Genomic DNA, 20,651 nt, shown 5'->3' with positions numbered 1-20,651 from the left:
CGACACTAATGGCAGTAGGCCTAGCGTATCGCCTTTGCGAAGTCAGTTGACTTACCTTGTATGGGAAATAAAATGTAAAATGCCTGTTTATTGCGGCAAGCAAATAACTGATATTACTAATGAATATAAGCATAAATCTCTGAAAACTTATCAGTCAAATACACAATTCACCATCAATAACACACGACACAAAACACTAACACGCGAGCCGCCATCTTCCGTCTGTCCCCACCTGTCAATTAGTTTCTTCATGTTCTTCATTTTTCTTTATGTTAGAATGTAACTTGTTGTACCGTACATGTGCCCGATCACTTTAGCCGAAAATTAATTTAAAAAAAATGTTATATTTCAGTATACATTTGTATTGATTTTCTTATCAATTATCATTAAATCATTATAGGCAATGTTTAAATTACACTGCACATTTAATCCTTCATTAGTAACAAAAACGACACTTATTAACCGATATATTTTTTCAAAATATGAAACATTTGCTTTCAATATTTTGAGATTGGTAACAAAACGTTTAACTGAACTTTTTAAATGTTACTCATCAAAATAAAGAGACTTTCAATTAATGGGAAGCTAACTAATTCAAGGAACTATGAGATATATAAGATATTGGAAGTAGGCTAAAATCATCGTTGTCCGTGCAAAAGGTTTTTCGTTTATCATTTGAGGACTCGCTTTATATAGCGTAGTGTGTTACAAACACGTAGTTTGTAACACACTACGTAATACGAGGTATAATAGTTCTTCCAATTGCGCTACGGAAGCAGCGCAATTAGAAGAACAACGGTACATTGCGCCCTTCGATTGGAATAGGCCTAAGTTCGATTCTCGTCGCGACGGGAGGAATCTTTATCTGGACGATTTCAATCGAAGGTGAGTTAGCCGATCTCATACAGAGGTAGCAGGGTTTTTTCTCCCGGAAACTCGGGTTTTTCATCCCTCATACATTGTGAGATACAATGATCTCACAACATTAATGAAAACTGAAAGATCCTTTCAAAGATACTCAATGATATCCATATAATTGAGTTTGGTATCCAATTCCATATCAAACCCAAAATACGTTAATTGATTATTTTTTCATATTCCCTGTTTAAATTTGCTTAATATTCAAAGTTTCAATTTATTATTTTCAGTAACGATTATATTAATATATTATTTCTTATTTAGATGAGGCCTAAAAGTAAACAGAATGTGCAAGAGAAAGAAAATGATTCAAATGATTTTTTAGATATCATCGGAGGCTACGGTCCTTGGCAGCGGTGCCTTTTTATTATATTTTTCTTTTCAACATTTCCTACAGTATGGAACAGTCTAGTTATCACCTTCTTTGCTCCCAATATCGACCACTGGTGTACTACAACTCCAGATATTACCAACAATAACGCAAGTCGAAAGAATTTTACTGTCTTAACGAAGACGGCAGAAGGATTGGAACAATTCAGACAATGTGAGTATTATGATTTTGAAAATATGACAGCATCATTACAGCCTAACTCAGAAAAGAACAATAGCAAGCTATTACCATGCAAAAGCTGGGAATTTGACAAATCATTTTACTCATCGACGATAATAGAAGAGGTAAGTAACTGACCACTAGGTGAATCATACCAGTTTTGTGTATTTTTTTAGCTAAAATAAAACAAGAATTGCATAACATGTAAACATTGAAAAGTGAAAAAATTAATTTTCTATGCTTTAACTGCAGTTCTTACAAGGTATCAGAGCAGTTCAAGCAAAATGTGTGCTAACTAGAACCGTAACTAGACAGGCGCAATAGATGCATAGGGCCCAGGTGGGGGAAAAAAAACACACAATCTAAAAATAAATAAATAAATAAAATGTCAACTGCCATGCTAAAATTGTAAAATCCAATCCACCGAACTCATCAAAAATATTCTACAGTAAATAATATTATTTCTTTCACTTTTTCGTTACTTATTTATTCAAATGTAGCAAATAGTTCAAATTATAATAATATTTTCTAATTTACAAATTCACCCATGCTTTAATCGGCTACTGTTGTTAATTATATATATATATATATATATATATATATATATATATATATATATATATATATATATATATATAATTTATTAATAAACTTTACTGTTTTACTTCGTTTATTATTTATTATTACTTTTTTTTTCATAAGAAAATCCTGCACAGGACAAAGTTACGACTCTGTGGTGCTAACCGTTCTTCTTCTTTTTTTTTTTTTTTTCTCGATTTTATCTACCAAATTATAAACGTCGCTGTTGATTTTAATGTATAATAAGAAAGTTTCTTTCAGTTACTAATATATGTCGCATGTTTTTAATTGAAATGTCAACCATATTTATACTGTATACTGTTGCCTAAGACTTCCCCCTCTCCCTAGTGGAGCCTCGTCTGTGAGAGAACATGGTTAATATCAGTCAACAAAGCCTTGTATTTGATTGGTTGTTTACTTTCTGAGATCTGTTTTGGACAGCTATCTGATAAGTAAGTACATAAATTATCCAATATCTTTTGTTGATATTTCGAACATAATTCATTAAGAAATTAATATTTATATTCAGTATATTATTTAGCTGAAATATCTAAATGGGAAAAATTAAGCATCGATTTTAATTAAAATAACAATAAATTATGGAATAAGTAGTATTTATTCTTCCTGTCTTTGTTTGTTTTTCGCTTTTATCGAAAATATCCATTCATACAATTTTAAAATAAATAATGATCACAGTAAACTTTCTATATATGCGACGAAGATGGACTGTTTATGAGAATCGACCGATTCGGTGTTACAGTAGTTTGTGTTGCAGTATTGTTTGATATTATTTAATTCTGCATAATCACACACTTCGTATGTATTATTTTCTAAAGAGTATCTCTCGGAATAACTGTCACGACTACGTGGATATTTTTAAGCATTGCAATCAACGTTTGAAATAAGGTAAAATACCATTATTCTCATGTCAAGAAAAAAATTCTAAACATTATTGTATTGTACAAGCTTTTTTTAGCTTACTCTCGCTTATTTTTACTGATTCCGTTTGTTTTTCTTTCTGCCCCATTTAAAACATTGAATAAACTGCATCATCCCTTTCTCCATCGTTGCTTGATGACAAACAGAACAAAGTGCATATTCTTTATTCCGTGGACATATTAGGGCATTTAAAGGCAATTTTCAAAAACTGCTATTCTAGGATAATCGAAATTGTTACTATTAAAATAATTATCGAAATAACTCTTTCAAAAGTTGGTATTTTATTTCTTTAACTCAAATTTTCAGATATGGCAGACGACCTGTTTTGCTTCTAAGTATGTTTCTTGTGCTATTAGGAGGTACAGTTTGCGCGTTTTCCAGTTCTTTTATCATGTTTACTGTCCTGAGGGTGATCATTTCTATGGGTGCTGCGCCTATATTTACGACAGCATTTGTGATGTGTAAGTAATTTTTATTTTATAGTAATCCTAAACACAAAATGTGGTTGGACTTGTATTACAGTCTAGATAGAATGAAAATACGTAAGATAGAAAACAATTGTTATAATTAGATTTACTTAATATCCGAACATTGCTAAATCAAAAAGTATGTTAATATTTTAGGTGGCTACTTCTATGTACCATTTCTCCATAATAGATGCATGAACCAAGATCAGCAGAAAAAATACGTTGGATTCTAGTCACTGACTGGATGAATTTGTTGTATACTTTTTTTTTTTCAGCCAGATGGTCAACTACTGGAGCAAGAGCAAGGAGCGTTTTTAAACCTGCAACTCACAGAAATTGACAGGAATACATACGCTTACTAGTTGGGATTGAGGACTTTAGATGTGTAAGCACATTGACAAGTAATGTTCTCATTTGCCTGCCGTTGTTGTTGTTAAGAGAGACCTCCAAGGAGTCAAGGACTCATCGAGGGATACCACACGCACCAGCTATCATACTTATTTTTGAATTCATTTACACTGCTTGCACTCACAACATCCAATGGCAATCCATTCGAATCACACACCACTCTATGAGAAAAAAATCTAGTCCTCACTCCTTTCTTAGCGGCATTCATTCTCAGCTTCCAAGTATGCCCTCTTGTCCTTTCCCCCGCCTCCATAAATTGAAAAATTCCATCAATTGCAATCCTGTATGACTCTTTCAGAAGTTTGTAAGTCTCAATCATATCACCGCTCTTTCTCCCGTTTGCTAGTGTCTCCAGTCTACAAATTCTCGACGTCTCTTGGTAATCAGTATTCCACAATCCTTTTATCACCACTCTCCTTTGCACCCTCTCTCCAATATATCAGAATCACAACGGAAACCAGGAGTGGAGACCTGCGCACAATAGTCCAAATGAGGTCTTATCAAGGTCTTATAAAGAGGCAAAATGACATCCTTATCTTTACATGTGAGCATTCGTTTCAGCATGCATTGCATTTATCTTTTGAGTTGTATTTGCAGTCTTTGCTACATGGCTCCCGAACTTCAACTTCCATCAACACCCTCTGTCTAAAAAGAAACCGAAGTTTTCGAAAATAGAAGAAACTAGTGGTGCCACCTGTTGTATCATTTTGTTGTCGAAAGCGGCAACCTTCATTAGTGTTGTGTCAACTGTTTATGATATTTGTTTCATTAGAAGCCGAGTTTTAGCGCCAAGAGTGACAGTGTGTTTTGACAAACGGTCGGTCGTCACGATATTCATGCCGTACGCAACGAATTCTCGCTATCAATCGCTTCAAAACTTTGAGATAAAACTCACCATTGACCGTTTGGCCAGGTGGAACGAAATCTTTGTGGATAATACCTTTGGAATCGTAGAAACAAAAAAGCTTCGTCTTTAGTTTTGACTTCTCCAAACGACTTTTCTTCGGATGCTCCTCTTCTGGTGGTCTCCACTCAGCACTCTGGCGCTTTGTTTCGGGCTCATACTCAAAACACGTTTTGTGACCAGTAACGATCGTTTCAAGGAAGTTTGAGTCCTTACGAGCGGTTTTAACGAGGTCCTTGCAGTGTTGAATTCGATACATTTTTTGGTCGTCGGTCAACTTGTTGGGAACAAATCGCGAATTCAATTTACGAAGGCCCAAACTCTCTGTCAAAATGTTGTGCACAGTTGATTTTGAAATCCCTAATTCATCTTCAATCAATCTCACGGACGATTTCTGGTTTTCTTTGATGAAATCACGCACTTTTTGGATGTTAACTTTGCTCAGTCCAGTTTTTGGACGGCCCCGATTTTCGTCGTCCTCAAGCCTCTCACGACCACTTTGAAATCGCTTAAACCACTCGTAAACTTGAGTACGGGATAAGCATTCATCACCGTATGCTTTTTGAAGCATTTGATGCGTTTCGGTAAAACTTTTACCAAGTTTAACACAAAAGTCAATCGCAGCTCTCTGTTTGAAACTCATTTTCCGACTGTTCGTCAAAACACATTGTCACTCTTTGCACTATATCTCGGCTTCTAATGAAACAAATGTCATAAACAGTTGACACAATATTAATGAAGGTTGCCGCTTTCGACAACAAAAAAGATTCAACACGTGGCGCCACTAGTTTCTTCTATTTCCGAAAAGTTCGGTTTCTTTTTGGACAGATGGTGTACTAACACTCAAAGATCCCTAGCGTCATCACTTTCTTCTAGCATAATTCCACCAATATAATATGACACTGGATCTAATCAGGCCAATGTGAATGACTTTACATTTACTGACATTCAACATATCCATTTTCCCATGCCCACAATTCCAGCCTATTCAAATCATTCTGCAAGTACTGCATATCAACAGCATTCCTGATTACCCTATCTATCTTTACATCATCAACAAAGATAGATAGGATAAAAATCAGCAAATAGCCGTGTGTCGCTTGTCATATCTTTCCCAATATCATTATTGTACAGATTGAATAATAGTGCACCAAGCACTAATCCTTGTGGTACACCACTGGTTGGTTATTTTTTATTTTTTTTAATTTAGTAATCTTTGTACTGGTTATGGGCAGTACTACCCTTACATCACATCCAGACATTTCATCCAGACTTCATATAGGCCTAAGCCTTTACAAGTATTTTACCCTATGCCTGTTCTAGTTATCATTGTAGTCATTCTCTGGTGGCAACACCATACTACCAGTGTGCCCTGTAGGGCCTTCAAGAAAAGAACTTTTATATCCTTCTGCATAAGCCCAAGCTGTTTTAAGTCCTTATAACTATCTGCACTCCATACGCCATGTAAAGAGATGGTGGCGCTGGTAAATCTTGGAGTTGCCCCATGCTCCTCCCGTATCTTACTAACTAGATCTTGGTTATTTTTATAATAATTTACTTTATTATTATGGCTATAGGCTAGCGGGCGCCCTGTTCCCACTACCTGGGCATCAATTACCCAAATGTCACCTTCTCTTTTAATCATGAAGTCTGGCTTACGCAAACCTATGGAGGTCCTATAATGTGGTTCCACTGCAGTCTCCTAACCTTTGTTCTTAAAGCGTTTGTTTAGAATGGAGACCACAGCATCATGCCTTCTCACTCTGATCCCATGGGTGCGGAAGTAACACTGGGCTATATGAGACAATGTCTCACTGTAGTGGCAGCCAGCCCTACATTTGGAGTTGTCACTACCCCATGAGCTGTGCAGGCTTGAGTAGGCAGGGCATTAATCCTCTTCCTGATAAGGTCAATATACTCGAACTCAGGGAGGAGTCTGGTGCCATCCCTTACCCAATCATGCTGGGGAGGCACCAGATTTGACTCTTTTAAAGGAGCACCATCTACAGAACAGTGCAACAGAGATGCCCATCTCTTGTGTTCTGCGGGTGCTGACTCGATTAAAGTACCTTGATAATGGGACCAGCCTTTAGCCTGCCTAAAGTCTTCTTGTATTAATGGGCTATAGAAAGCCTCTCTGCAGATGGGGGAAGAAGATAGTTCTGACTGTGCAATTCTTGACAGTCGCAGACATGGGATCAGCCATCTAAGTGATGGAACCCCAAGCCAACCATCCTTCACTCTCGCATGGAAATATGCAGTAGGAGTGTCAGGCGTCACTCGGAGCCATGATCTCACGGCTGAACGGATAGCCCTGTCCATTCGGGACAGTACCGAGATATATGTCCTACCAAGCACCAACTTGTGGTAAAAGCGAGGTAGGAGATAGTAGGAAAGGAGAAACAGTCTTTGCAGGGGTTTGAGAGGAGCTTTCCTCAAAGAAGCGATCCCAGTTTCTAGGATAGAAGGGACAGAAGACCTTCTCTTTGGGGGTGAACATGATACTGAGGTATCCCCACTCTTCCAGGATGGTCGAAGCATGCAACGGCATCCCATGCAGGGAAAACTCTATAGTCTCAACCTTAAGCTTCTTGTCACAACCAGAGGGAACAAGAGCTAAAGAGCAGGACTTCTCTACATTAACAGAAAGACCTCAAATAGAGAAGAAGTCAACTGCCCGGTCAAGGAGTTCCTGCAAGCCTATCTTAGTATAGGCTACGAGAATAAGATCATCCTCAAAGGCCATAGCATTAAAGGAAGAAGTGCCTAGAGAATAGCCTATATGGCTAGGAAGAGAATGAAGAAACTCATCTATGATGCAGTTTAAGAAAAGAGGAGAAAGAGGATCACCCTGGCGAACACCCCGCACTGCGGGAATAGAAGTTGCACGGGACCCTGTAGTGATAGTGATCGAGCTACCCAAGTATAACTCCATAACATAGGAAAGAAAAGGTTCTGGACATCCAGCAATAGACAGCACTCGAAGGATCGCTTACAATATGTATATGTTACAATATGTATATACAGGCATTCACGTCAGAGCACAAACAAAATCCTCAAGATTATCAAAATCAAAACAAAATACTCTTGATAATCTCACACAGCCATTTTGTAGTCTTATTTGCTAAAACAAGAACTACTAGAAAAGAACCACAACATGGTTTTACTCAGTCTGGCTTATAACTGATGTGAAAATGGCAACTATTGGTTGAAGGAATAAATATATCTCTTTCTCATCCTCGAGTAAGTGCAATAAGGAAGTATATCTGAAATTATATAAATTTGAAAAGGAGAAGAAGTAATTTCTTAGAAAAGTTTGAATTGTACATTAAAAACACGGTAAGTACAATGTATATAATCTTGAAAATTATAGCCCAGTAGCATTAACTGGGCTATAATGAATACAAATAGAGCCCAGTAGCATTAACTTCAATAATTATAATAATTATGAAAGGCAAAATTTAGATATTTACTTTTAAAAAAGTAATAATAAACTGTGACTTGATATTGGAAGGAGGAGAAGACCGAAAGTCTGCTGTACTTCGTGATAGGAACGTGGAAGTCCGGTAGGGGTTCAAAAGTTCCCAAGAAAGTGTGATGTCCTTATTTATAATCCCATAACTACATGATATGTTCAAAATTTATAAAGAGTGACTTTGTTTCTCCGGAAGATCAAACGTTTCCAGTGGAATAGTACATGCTTTTGGGGCCTATGCAACTAACGTTATGAACCAGTATTTTAAATACCATACCGCAGTCTCGAGCACGAATCAATATAAAGTAGATTATACTTGCCAAGAAATTATTACATGTGCTATTCTGTAGCCTGTTTGTCTGTTTTGAAGGAAAAGAAAAAGAAAAAAAAACCTACGGCCATGGTATGAGACCGGCTAACTTACTTTGAGTCAAAGAGTTTATATAAAGGTTTCTTGCTTCCTAAACGGTATTTCTGAGGTCTTTCTAAACGAAAGCCAAATGTTCCATCGTTTTTTCAACTGCTCTAAAAGTTGCTGGTTGTGTAGATGTGTCATGCCATGATGCCATTATGCGATATCTTTAATAATTCGCGGTTTTGTTGAGATTGAGTATGTTTTTTATATGTGAATCAGTACTTTAGTATCATGGATTATACTTACGTATTGTAAAGAAATTTTGTTGATAAAATTTCTTTACACTACGTAAAGAAATTTTATCAACAGTAAATTTTATCAACAAGTATTTGTTCCCTTATGCAGACCAGTGGCTAGACATAGGAGAGTGTTAATAAACTCTCCTATGTCTAGCCACTGGTCTGCATAGGGGAACAAATACTTGGGAGTCTACCTAGGAAACATGCCCTCTTCATAGAATAGAACTGGTATACACCCATTAAACATTTTAAGCAAGTACTAGGAATGTAGGCTGTGCATCCAAAAGAGAGAGAACAATACTTGTTAATCAAATAGCTACCAATGTCCTTTGGCATACATTCAAGATTCTCACGCCACCAGTGGAATTTATCAAACAAATACAGTCAACTATCTATCGATTCATATGGAACAAACAACCTTGCTTTCCTACTCTAAGCGAAGTGTTTCTCTTTAAGAAGGACAAAAATTGATATCCATTGAACTTAGGATAACAATATTTTGCACTCGCTTTTTCCTTAATACCCAACAACAGAAAATGGCACACAAACGCACCACCGAATATATTTTCTAGTTCTACTACTAGAGGTTCTCTTTCTTCACAACCTTAAGAATGAAAACAGCTCATGTGCCAATGAGTCTAACATTGGCACATGAGCCAATGTTAGATCCTACAACTTAATCTTAAAACTACAGAGATGTGGTTGTAGGATTAAGTAGAGGAGACATTGAGTTGTGTGCCCTCCTATAACGAGTCCTTAGACTCCTTAAAGGTGTCACGTAATAATAATAATATGATGGAAGAACTTAAACCTCCAGCACACAGTGAAGAACGACAGTGTATCTTCCTGAATTCCTCATCGAACCTATCTTACACAACACTATGGTAAGGAACCTCATCACTAAGAGACAGATTTTCTTTCCTCCATGGAGCAGGTGAGGCATGGAGTATCTTGGGTGACATTTTTTCTCCATGCCTTGCCTGGCAATTTCCCAAATCACTGATCAACTTGGAAATCGGGCTGAGTATATAAATACCGTGAAATCTGCTTTTCTAGCGGCTATACTTGATAGCATAATGGAAGAGGGACTCAGACCTCCCGAGAGAGAAGATCCGGCTCCTCCTATCTTTTTGATAAAAACCAGCAATAAATGGGAGAGAATTACACCCTCCAATGTAAACAAAATCAATAGCACTGCAATGCAACAGTCCAGTGAAAAGTACTTCATTGGATAATCCTGTTCATCCAAGAAAACACTTTCACTGGGACCTGGCATATTGCACTAGAGCCACCAAGCCCGAATCCGATATTCAGTGGAGAATGTGGCACAATGCCCTTCCACTCCTGCTATATTACAGAAATTCAACCCGATAAAATATCTTATACTACTGGACAAGAACAGTCCAGCATATCTACTTAAAGTAGAATGCCAGTTAATAGCAAATTAATCCATTTGTCTCGAGAAAAAACAGCCTTCATTCAGAAGAGGAACATCTCAGTCTTGTACATGCATAATCAAAAAACTCTTTATCACTGCAAAATCAGTGACAACACAGTTTTTATCTTGAAACACACCAGAGTATGTAGACAACACTTTCACTGAGAGAGGCAGCTAACTATCTTCTTGCAGCCTTTAAACAAAAGGTGAGAAGCCATCTCCTTTATGAGCATCATCATCAAGTAGAGCAACATCGTAGATCTCTTCCACCAAGACTGGAATTAACTCCTGGCTGAGTACAGCGACTGCATCACAATCCACTTTTCATCTTAGAAGTAACATCATTGCTCCCCCCACTTCCCCGGAAAAAAGGGGCGGGAGTATATATATGAGTTACGGATGCAGACTTCAGTTTTGGTAAGAACAGCAGAGCTGTTTGGTAGGAGAGGACTTATAAAGGTTTTTTAAATATTTATTCTTTTATTAATATAATTATTTCATTATTAAAAACATACAGATATCTATCTGCATGTTTTGTAATTATGAAATAATTATATGAAAATAAAAAGTTTGTAGTGCATATTTGTTCTAATTTCTTGAGGGGAGGGATCAGTAGTTGATCCAGAGGAATCCCCTCTGGATCAACTACTGTTTGTTAATTGATGTGCTAGACTGCAGCTCCAGAGTTTGGAAGTACAGTCTGTTGTTATTTGGCATATTCAAACTTCAAAGATAAAAAATCGATTTGGTACGAAATTTCAAATTATCGAAGATTTGGCAGTTACTAATAACAGCATGGAGATTCACTTCTGGATTGCAGGAAATAAGTTAATAATTATCTGTATAGTAGATACTGTTATTTTTCATTTATTTATCGAATAGAAAATAAAGTAGGCTGCTCTATGAAAATATCATTATTATTATTATTATTATTATTGTTGTTGTTGTTGTTATTATTATTGCAGTGGCTGAAATCGTAAATGCCAAATACCGAACCATCTTAGGAATTCTGATTGAGTTTGGTTGGTCTACTGGATACGTTCTCTTGCCAGGAATTGCATATCTTTTGCGAAATTGGTCCCATATTCAACTCGCTATAACACTTCCGTCTTTTATTCTATTTTGTATATACTGGTAAGTAATTATTTATTTATTTATTATTTTTATGTGACTTCACCCATGAAATATTGTAAACCTAATAATACACGAATACCATGGGAAGGCTAAGGGTTATGCAGTGGTGGCTCATGGCTTGAAATCGTGGGGGTACTGCAACTTTCGAAATATACATACACACTGTAAGTACAGTGTATACGTGTTTGGATAAAATATCAAAATTGTGGTAAAAATTAAAAAAAAATTAAACATGAAAAAATATTGTTTATTATTGATAAAATTATACAGGTTGGTATAATTCAAAATTACTTAAAAATAAAATATATTCTTGTTTTGTTTCATGAAAAAATATTGTTTATTATTGATAAAATTATACAGGTTAGTAATTAAAAATTATTTAAAAAATAAAATCAATTCCTTTAATTGTAATTAAAGGAATGGATTTACAATTTTTGGACATTACAATTAAATCCTTTAATTGTAATGTCCAAATATTTAAAGAGACGGAGTAAACACTATAAGCACCATGAGCACTCTACTACTGGAGAAAACTGTATATAAACAACAGTGGAACTGCGCAATGGACAGTGCCGTATTACGCTAATAGCTCGCATCTTACTATGATGTGTATATACTTGCATGCGTAGCAATATGACACTGCTGTTAGCGTCCTTTGCACTCTTCAGTGCTACAAGATGGATTTTTATTATTTTCTATACAAAATAAGAGAATTATATAGGATTGTTGATGATAAAATTAAATATTACAAGCAAATATAAATAAATTAATAAATATATTTATATATCTAGAAAAATTGGGGGTGCTGCAGTTCTGCAGTTCCTATGTACGAACCTCCTCTGGGGTTACATAACCTAGAAACCCCTTACTTCAGGCCTGTGATAAGAAGAATAATAGTCTCGTACCCAGTCATGAAATTCATCTCCCCCCCCCCTCCCCAAAGATTAACGGCAGAGAAACTTTGATTATAGGTAGTACTATTTTATGCACAAAACGGTATTTCATATTACCCAAAGTTCCTCTGATTCTAGCAGTAAAGCCAAATGAAGTTGTGAAAATTAAAATCTCCAAGAAAGATGACTACACTGTTATGAACAGAGAAAAGCAATATTTAAAGATATAGAGACAACAACATACAAAAAAATGTACTCTTGTAAATAACATCTTTCTCATATCTGCCATATCCCAACACATCGAACTGATCTTTATTATTATTATTATTGAGACATCCAGGGAGTCAGGAACTCATCGAGGAAGTCCATACTATTTGCACCAGCTCTCATACTTGTTCTTGAATTCATTCACACTGCTTGCACACACTCCATCCAATGGCAATCCATTCCAATCGCACACCACCCCTACGAGAGAAAAATCTAGCTCTCACCACCCTCCTTAGTGGAATTCATTCTGAGCTTCCAAGGATATCCTCTTGTCCTTTCCCCACGTTTCATAAAATGAAAAACCCATCAACTGAAATCCTATATGACCCCTTTCAGAAGTTTGTAAGTCTCAATCATATCGTTCCTCTTTCTCCTGTTTGCAAATTCTACAATTTTTCAGTCTGTATTCTAGATGATTATGTGGAATATTGATTATGAAGAATTTGTAGAATTCTTCATAATCAATATTCCACGATCCTGAATTCATTTTAACTCTCTTTTGCACTCCCTCCACTGTATCAGAATGAGCATGGAAACCAGGAGACTAGACCTGCATGCAATAGTCTAAGTGAGGTCTTATCAAGGCCTTGTAAAGAGGCAAAATGACATCTTTATCTTTACATGCTAAAGTTCATTTTGGCATTGCAGTTATCTCTTCAGCTGTATCTGCAATATTTGCTACACGGCTCCTAAACTTCCTATCTACTAACAATCCAAGATCCCTCATTAGTTTCTTCTAGCATAACCGACCTATTAGTATCTCTGGTGTGGTAGTGAAGATTTTAGAGAAGTTGGTAAGAACTTGCATACAGAAATGGATAGACAACCATTCTATACTCTGCAGGGAACAGCATGGGTTTACTAAAGGAAGGTCACGTTTTAGCAATTTGCTCATATTTTATAACAATGTTACAGACGAGTTGGATAAAGGGAATGAATACACTATGATAAGGTTCGATTTTTCTAAGGCATTTCATAGCATACCACACTATAGGCTGCTGCGTAAACTGGAGAATATGGGATTGGAATATAATCTATTGACTTGGATCAGGGGAATGTTGACAGACAGATATCAAAAAGTGGTATACAGTGGGTGTGAATCTGCCAGAATTAAGGTAACTGGTGTACCTCAGGGTGCAGTCCTTGGGCCATTATTGTTCAATCTATACATTAATGACATCAAGCAGGGTCTATCATTAGATTTGCAATTGTATTTTGTAATTGCTGAATATTCCTATCTTTGCATCATCAGTTGCAATTACAAAATGATTTGAATAGACTGGAAATCTGGTCAAACAAAACTGGCTGTCAATTTAATGTTAATAAGTGTAAACTTATGCACTTTGACGTGATTAGAGTTCCAGCAGCATATTATATTACTCAGGTTATGCTACAAGAAACTGAAGAGGCAAGGGAATCTTGGTGTATTGGTGGATAAGAATTTAAAGTTCAAAGGTCATGTAGCAAAAGTTGCAAATACAACTCATAGAATAATTGCTATGTTGAAGCAAACCTTGACATGTAAGGATAAGGAAGTAATTTTGCCTCTTTATAAGGCTTTGATAAGACCACACCTGGATTACTGTGCACAGATTTGGTCTCCCGGATCCCAAGAGGATAAAGAAGCTGTGGAAAGGGTGCAAAGAAGAGTTACAAAGATTATATCCCGATTATGGGATTTAGATTATGAGGACAGATTGTGAGTATGTGGATTGCAGACTCTGGTTAACAGGAGAAAGAGGGGTGTATAATAGAAGTCTATAAACTTTTGAAAGGATGTTATAGGACTTAAACTGATGAAAGTTTTTGTTATATGGAAGTGGGGGGGGGAGAACAGGAACATCCATGGAAGTTAAGTTGTTCTCAGTCAAGAAAGGGGTAAGAGCTAAGTTTTTCTCAGAGAGCAGTGAGTCAGTGGAATAATTTGCCCTTAGGGGTAGTGAGTGCATTTAGTGTAAATCAATATAAAAGAAGGTATGATAGCTGGGTTGGGTAATTTACAGTCTCCCTCGATGAGTCCTTGACTCCCTGGAGGTCTCAGATAATAATAATAATTATCCCACCAATATAATACGACATTGGATATCTAATCACTCCAAAGTGAATGACTTTACATTTATTGACACTGAACTGATATCCATTTTCCCATGCCCACAATTCCACTCTATTCAAATCATTCTGCAAGTACTGCATATTAGCAGCACTCCTGATTACATTTTAGCATTGAAAAAAATAATCTTCCTGTCGTTTGGTCAGTTGATAAGTGTCAGTCAGTTATTATCTCATACAGAAAAAAAAAAGGAGCCAAGTACTAAAATTGGAGATTGGCTGCCGTTTAGAAAAGACGGCTTTACGAGGGTGGTCCGAAAAGTTTTCAGCATAACAATGAAAAAACGAATTTATAATTTCAAAATTATTTTTATTTTTCAACATAATTTCCCTTAAGACTAATACGTTTATTTCAGTGATGCTACAGCGGCATTATCCCATCCCTCACTGACACTTATCACCTGACCAAACGACAGGAAGATTATTTTTTTCAATGCTAAAATGTAATCAGGAGTGCTGCTAATATGCAGTACTTGCAGAATGATTTGAATAGAGTGGAATTGTGGGCATGGGAAAATGGATATCAGTTCAGTGTCAATAAATGTAAAGTCATTCACTTTGGAGTGATTAGATATCCAATGTCATATTATATTGGTGGGATAATTATTATTATTATCTGAGACCTCCAGGGAGTCAAGGACTCATCAAGGGAGACTGTAAATTACCCAACTCAGAAAAAATTTGTGAGAAAAGACCTTGTAGAAGAAGAAAAAAATGATCTATCATCAGGACAAGGCACCTGCCCACAAAGGTGTTTTGGCAATGGGAAAATTAAGGGATCTGCAAAATATCCCTCTACAGCTGCAATCATCTCTTGATTCAAAGAAAAATGCCGACAAGCAAGGAAGAGTTTTAATTTTGGGAGGAGACAGAAGTCAGAGGGAGCCAAATCTGGGGAATAAGGTGCATGTTCCAACAATTCATAGTGCAGATCCCTTAATTTTCCCATTGCCAAAACACCTTTGTGGGCAGGTGCCTTGTCCTGATGATAGATCATTTTTTTCTTCTTCTACAAGGTCTTTTCTCACAAATTTTTTTGTCTAGTCTGGTTAAAAAATGGGAATAATATTCCTCAGTTATTATTTCACCCTTTTTTAGATAATTAATAAACAACATGCCTTTAACATCCCAAAACACTGATGCCATGACCTTTCCTGCTGATGGAACCGACTTTGTATTCTTTGGTGCTGAACAACTGGCTTCTGTCCACTGTTTTGACATCTGTTTGGATTCTGGTGTGTAATGGTGAATCCAAGTCTCATCCATAGTAATAAATCAATGCACAAAATCAGTTTTATTCTTGTTAAAATGCTTCAAGCACTGTTCAGAGATTTTCATACGAGTGTGATTTTGATCAGCTGTGAGCAAGCGTGACACCTATCTTGCACAAAGCTTTGTCATTTGGAATTCTTCATGCAGAATATATTCTACACATTCTTTTGAAATGCCTATAGTCTCGGCAATTTCATGCAATTTGACTTGTCGGCATCCAATACCATATCGTGCACTTGATCATTGATTTCTGGTGTTGTTACACTTTAGATGTCCTTCACGTGGATCATCTTCAAGGCTGGGCAGTCCATTGATTAATTGTTGAAAATGAAGGAGAAGCGTGCCCATAAACTTTTATGCACTTCGAATGAATTTCTTTTGGCGCACGATACTCTATTTTATCCATTTCAAGGGATACAGCAGACAACACTTTTGCTTCAGACAGCTGTATAAAACAAACTACCTGATAGAATTACTTGTAGTTTCACATGGATGCTTATGACAGATGTACTAACTAAGAAGAAAAAAATCTTGCTGATAGTGTTGCCATCTATGGTCAAGGCTGAGAACTTTTCAGAACAACCTCGTAATTTGGAGATTTGTTCAGACACACCTTTGGCATATGGGATGGCGATATATGTACTATTCAATCTCATCCCATAGATGGCGATAAGATTGACAACTTCTAGAGAGATATGTAACAGAGAAACTCTAAATGTTAATGACTTTGTTAACAAAAAGCCTCTGTGATCATGTTAGAAAAGAAGATGGTTTTGATAATATGTATTTTGTTAATAATGTTAATAATGCCTAAATAGACCACAGAGTCTAAAATTGGTGAATAGGAGATTTAATTGTGCTTGAATTGTCACAAGGATAGTAATGTGACTGAGAATGGATATAAAGTACAGTGTTTTATTTATTTTTTAATTTATTATTTTAAAGCAGAAAACTGAAAGGATCTCATCAGGCTGAATAAGGAAGAAATTCATAGATGATTTTCAGCTTCAAGAGTAAATGCTATACGAGGATGAACATTATTGTTCTTTGTGAGAAAGCCTTGAACTTAAAAACAGGGAACCCTGCCCTAATGCAAATATAGCTTCCATATATCTTCCATTGGTCAGGGTGTTAGAGAAGCTAGTGAGGACTAGGATTCAAAACTGGGTTCACAGCAGAATTCTGTTTAATGGACAGCATGGATTGCTAAAGAAAGATTTTGTTTTAGCAACCCACTTATTATAACAAGGTGACAAATACATTGAACAAAGGGGGATGTATATATAGTAGTATATTTAGATTTTGCAAAAGCTTTTGATAAATTGCCACATGACAAGCTAGTAGTTAAATTGGAACAGATGGGATTGAATAGTACTGTACAACCACAGATGCGAGACCCCTCGCCCACTTCCGTGCATGACAGAAGAAGGCGAATCCATTCCAATAATAGGGTAATCAATGCGTTTCATAGGATGAGTGTTTATTATTATATGTCAAAAAATTAGGTTTTCTTTTATGAAAATTCTAGTTTTTAAAGTGTTTTATTTTATTTGTACAGTTGGAAAATTTTACGTATAAAGCATGATTATGCATGTCAGTGACGAATTCGTACATTGCCTTATTCCTTTCTCCCCTTCAACATGAATTGACTCTTCTTGGCAATCTGCTAGTGACAGCTTCTCCCCTTCAACATGAATTGACTCTTCTTGGCAATCTGCTAGTGACAGCTCTCTCTTCTGTGGTTGGATTGGAGATTCGCTGTCTAATAGTTATCAGCAGGTTGTATATGGGGGACTGATATCCCAGAAGATAAAAGTCACTAGCGGCATACACCTGTGGTATGCCGCTAGTGACTGGTACATACAAATTAAACAATGATCCCAAAACAGACCATTGTTGTTTAATTTGTATGTAAATGACATTAGAAGGTGATATACAGTTTTTTGCAGATAGTGCAAAAAATTGGGGAGAATTATGAGAAGTAAAGCAGATGTTATAGCCTTGCAAGATGACTTGAATAGACTGTCTGAATGAGTAAGTTTGTTGGGATGTCAGTTTAATGTAGCAAACTGTAAGGTTTTAAAATTTGGGAAGCAAAGATGGGATGCAGAGTATAGGATTGGTGAGGATATCTTAGGGAGGTGGAGGAGATGAAAGATTATGGGGATAATGGTGGATAAGGGGTTGAAATTTTGTGGATGCTTTGCTAAAATTGTGAGAACAACACAGCAGATTATTGGAAGGATGTGGAAAACACTGACATGAAGAAATAAGGATGTTATGATTCCATTGTACAAGGCTTTGATCAGATGGCATATGGATTACTGTGCACAGATTTGGTCACCTGGTTTTCAAGAGGATGATGATGAGTTGTTGGAACAGGTTCAGAGATGATTCACTAAGTCAGCTTCTGGTGTCTGGAACGTGCAGTTTGAGGACAGATTGAGAGAATTGCAAATTGCAGACTACTGGATAGAAGAAAGAAGTGGGGGGGGGGACATGATCAAGACATATAAGTTGATAAAGGGTAATTACCAGATAGAAACTTTTAAACTGTTGACTGTTGAGAGGTGGTTACAGGGTTGACACTGGGGAGTTCTTTTGCTTGGTTGAACTCCTTCCTGCTGTTCTTGTCCATGATGACAAGAGGCCATCCCTGGAAGTTACAAAAGGAAACTGTGAACAAAAGGGTGAGGAGTGGTTTCTTTGCATGGAGGTGGGTTGAACCATGGAATGCATTGCCTGATGGAGTGGTGAGAGCAAGAATGGTCAATGAGTTTAAGGAGTGGTATGATAGACTTTGTATTTCTTAGGGGGACCTCCCCTCGATGAGTCTTGATAGACTTTGTGTTTCTTAGGAAGGACCTCCCATGATGAGTCTTTTGACTCCATGGAGGCCTGAATAATAATAATAATAATAATAATGTAGATGACATTTTTCATAGAATGTTTGGAGATGGGGTGGGGACAAACGGCCATCCCTGGACACTGTATAAGGAGGATGTGAGTAGGGGGTGAGGAGTAGATATTTTGCATGGAGAGTGGTGAGTGATTGGAATGCACTGCCTGAGAGTGTGGAGACAGTGAATGCATTTAAGTCAAGATATGATGAGCTGTGCTTGTGAGAGTGGGACCTCCCACGATGGGCTCTTTACTCCTTGGAGGTATGCTGATGATGATAATAATAATAAGGTATCTGTGCCAAAGGATGTAACATCCATATAGGATGGATGTTACAGAGCAGTCACTATTCAAACCATTCCATAAAACATTTTGTGAGGGATAGGAGAAAGAGGACTAGCCATGGTAGTACCTTCTATTTGCTGGTAAAATTTTGTTCTGAAAAGTGAAGTAGTTCAAGTAGATGGGAAAATTGAAGCAACAAGCATCACAAGGATACTTGTGAGAGCATCTTGTGGAAGTAACTAATGTTTGATCTAGCAGAACATTCATGAGGAGAGACACAATATCAAGACTAATTACAAAGTCAATTGGGCTAAGACAAAGAAGCTCCAAGATTTTTTCTTTAAAATGGAGAGTGTTTTTGATGAAAAGGCCTTTACTTGTGAAAAATATTCACCAATTAGAGAGATGTTTTGTGACTTTTAAGAAGTTGAACCTATACAGTCAACAGGTCATAATTGAACATGCTTTCTGGATTTTGGGGAGACCACACAATCCAGAAGGTGATGGTGATAAATTTGGATTTTTTTTTTTGGTTCCTTCATCGTAATTGGTGTCACCATCAATAAGCTTCTTAGTCTAATTAAAAGTTAGATCATGAGAAAGAGGATAATAAATGTAGTCATGTAACGACCTGCAGAGATAAAAGAGTTATCATTCCGTTGTATAAGACTCTGATCAGACCACACTTAGACTTTGTTCTCAGATTTGAAAGGGATAAATTAACTGTGGAAAGGGTACAAAAGTGGTTTCAGGACTGTACAATATCAGTTATGAGGATTGGCTGAGGGAATGTGGACCGCAGAGTTTGGTGGATAGAAGAAGGAGAGGTGATATGATTGGGACTTTTAAATTGTTGAGAGGTAGTCACAGGGTTGACACTGGGGAGTTCTTTCACTTGGTTGAACAGTGGGAAGGAGTGATGACAAGAGGCCATCCCTGGAAGTTCCGAAAGGAAACTGTGAGCAAGAGGGTGAGGAATGGTTTCTTTACATGGAGGGTGGTTGAACCATGGAATGCATTGCCGGATAGAGTGGTTCGAGTGAGAATGGTCAATGAGTTTAAGGAGTGGTATGATAGACTTTGTGTTTCTTAGAAAGGACCTCCCGAGATGAGTCTTTTGACTCCATGGAGGCTTGAATAATAATAATAATAATAATAATAATAATAATAATTGCTTTACTCTCTTCATCTTTTGTGATAAACAAACTTCATATTTCTCTTTAAGGACAGCCTAAGTTTTGGCAGATTAGATGATGGAAGTTTAGATGTGTAGAGAATTTATGACACTTCAAAACAAAAAGGCAGGTAGATGTGTCTGAAAAAATATTATGTAGAGATTTATAAGGAGAAAAATAAATAATAAATAACTGGAACTGATTTAGACATGCTGGCCAAATCAGATCTCTGCATAAGGCATTTATCTCTTCTGTAGTGAGGGTTATCCAGAAATATTAATAA

General features: G+C 36.7%; 1 protein-coding gene across 1 annotated transcript in view; it reads left to right on the top strand.

Annotated features, from left to right (window-relative positions):
• Positions 1 to 20,651, top strand: part of LOC150096125 (organic cation transporter protein-like) — a 127,949-nt gene that overhangs the window by 31,241 nt on the left and 76,057 nt on the right. The window contains exons 2-5 of the mRNA XM_090408946.1: positions 1,183 to 1,593; positions 2,396 to 2,499; positions 3,293 to 3,447; positions 11,298 to 11,466. Coding sequence (XP_090265072.1) covers positions 1,183 to 1,593; positions 2,396 to 2,499; positions 3,293 to 3,447; positions 11,298 to 11,466 — 839 coding nt within the window. The remainder of the gene's footprint in view (positions 1 to 1,182; positions 1,594 to 2,395; positions 2,500 to 3,292; positions 3,448 to 11,297; positions 11,467 to 20,651) is intronic.

Source organism: Typopeltis vanoorti, chromosome 19 (assembly GCF_054136105.1).
Source record: "Typopeltis vanoorti isolate ZY-2024b chromosome 19, IOZ_Tvanoo_1.0, whole genome shotgun sequence".
Taxonomy (NCBI): Eukaryota; Metazoa; Arthropoda; class Arachnida; order Uropygi; family Thelyphonidae; genus Typopeltis; species Typopeltis vanoorti.
This window is presented reverse-complemented; position numbering and strand designations above follow the sequence as displayed.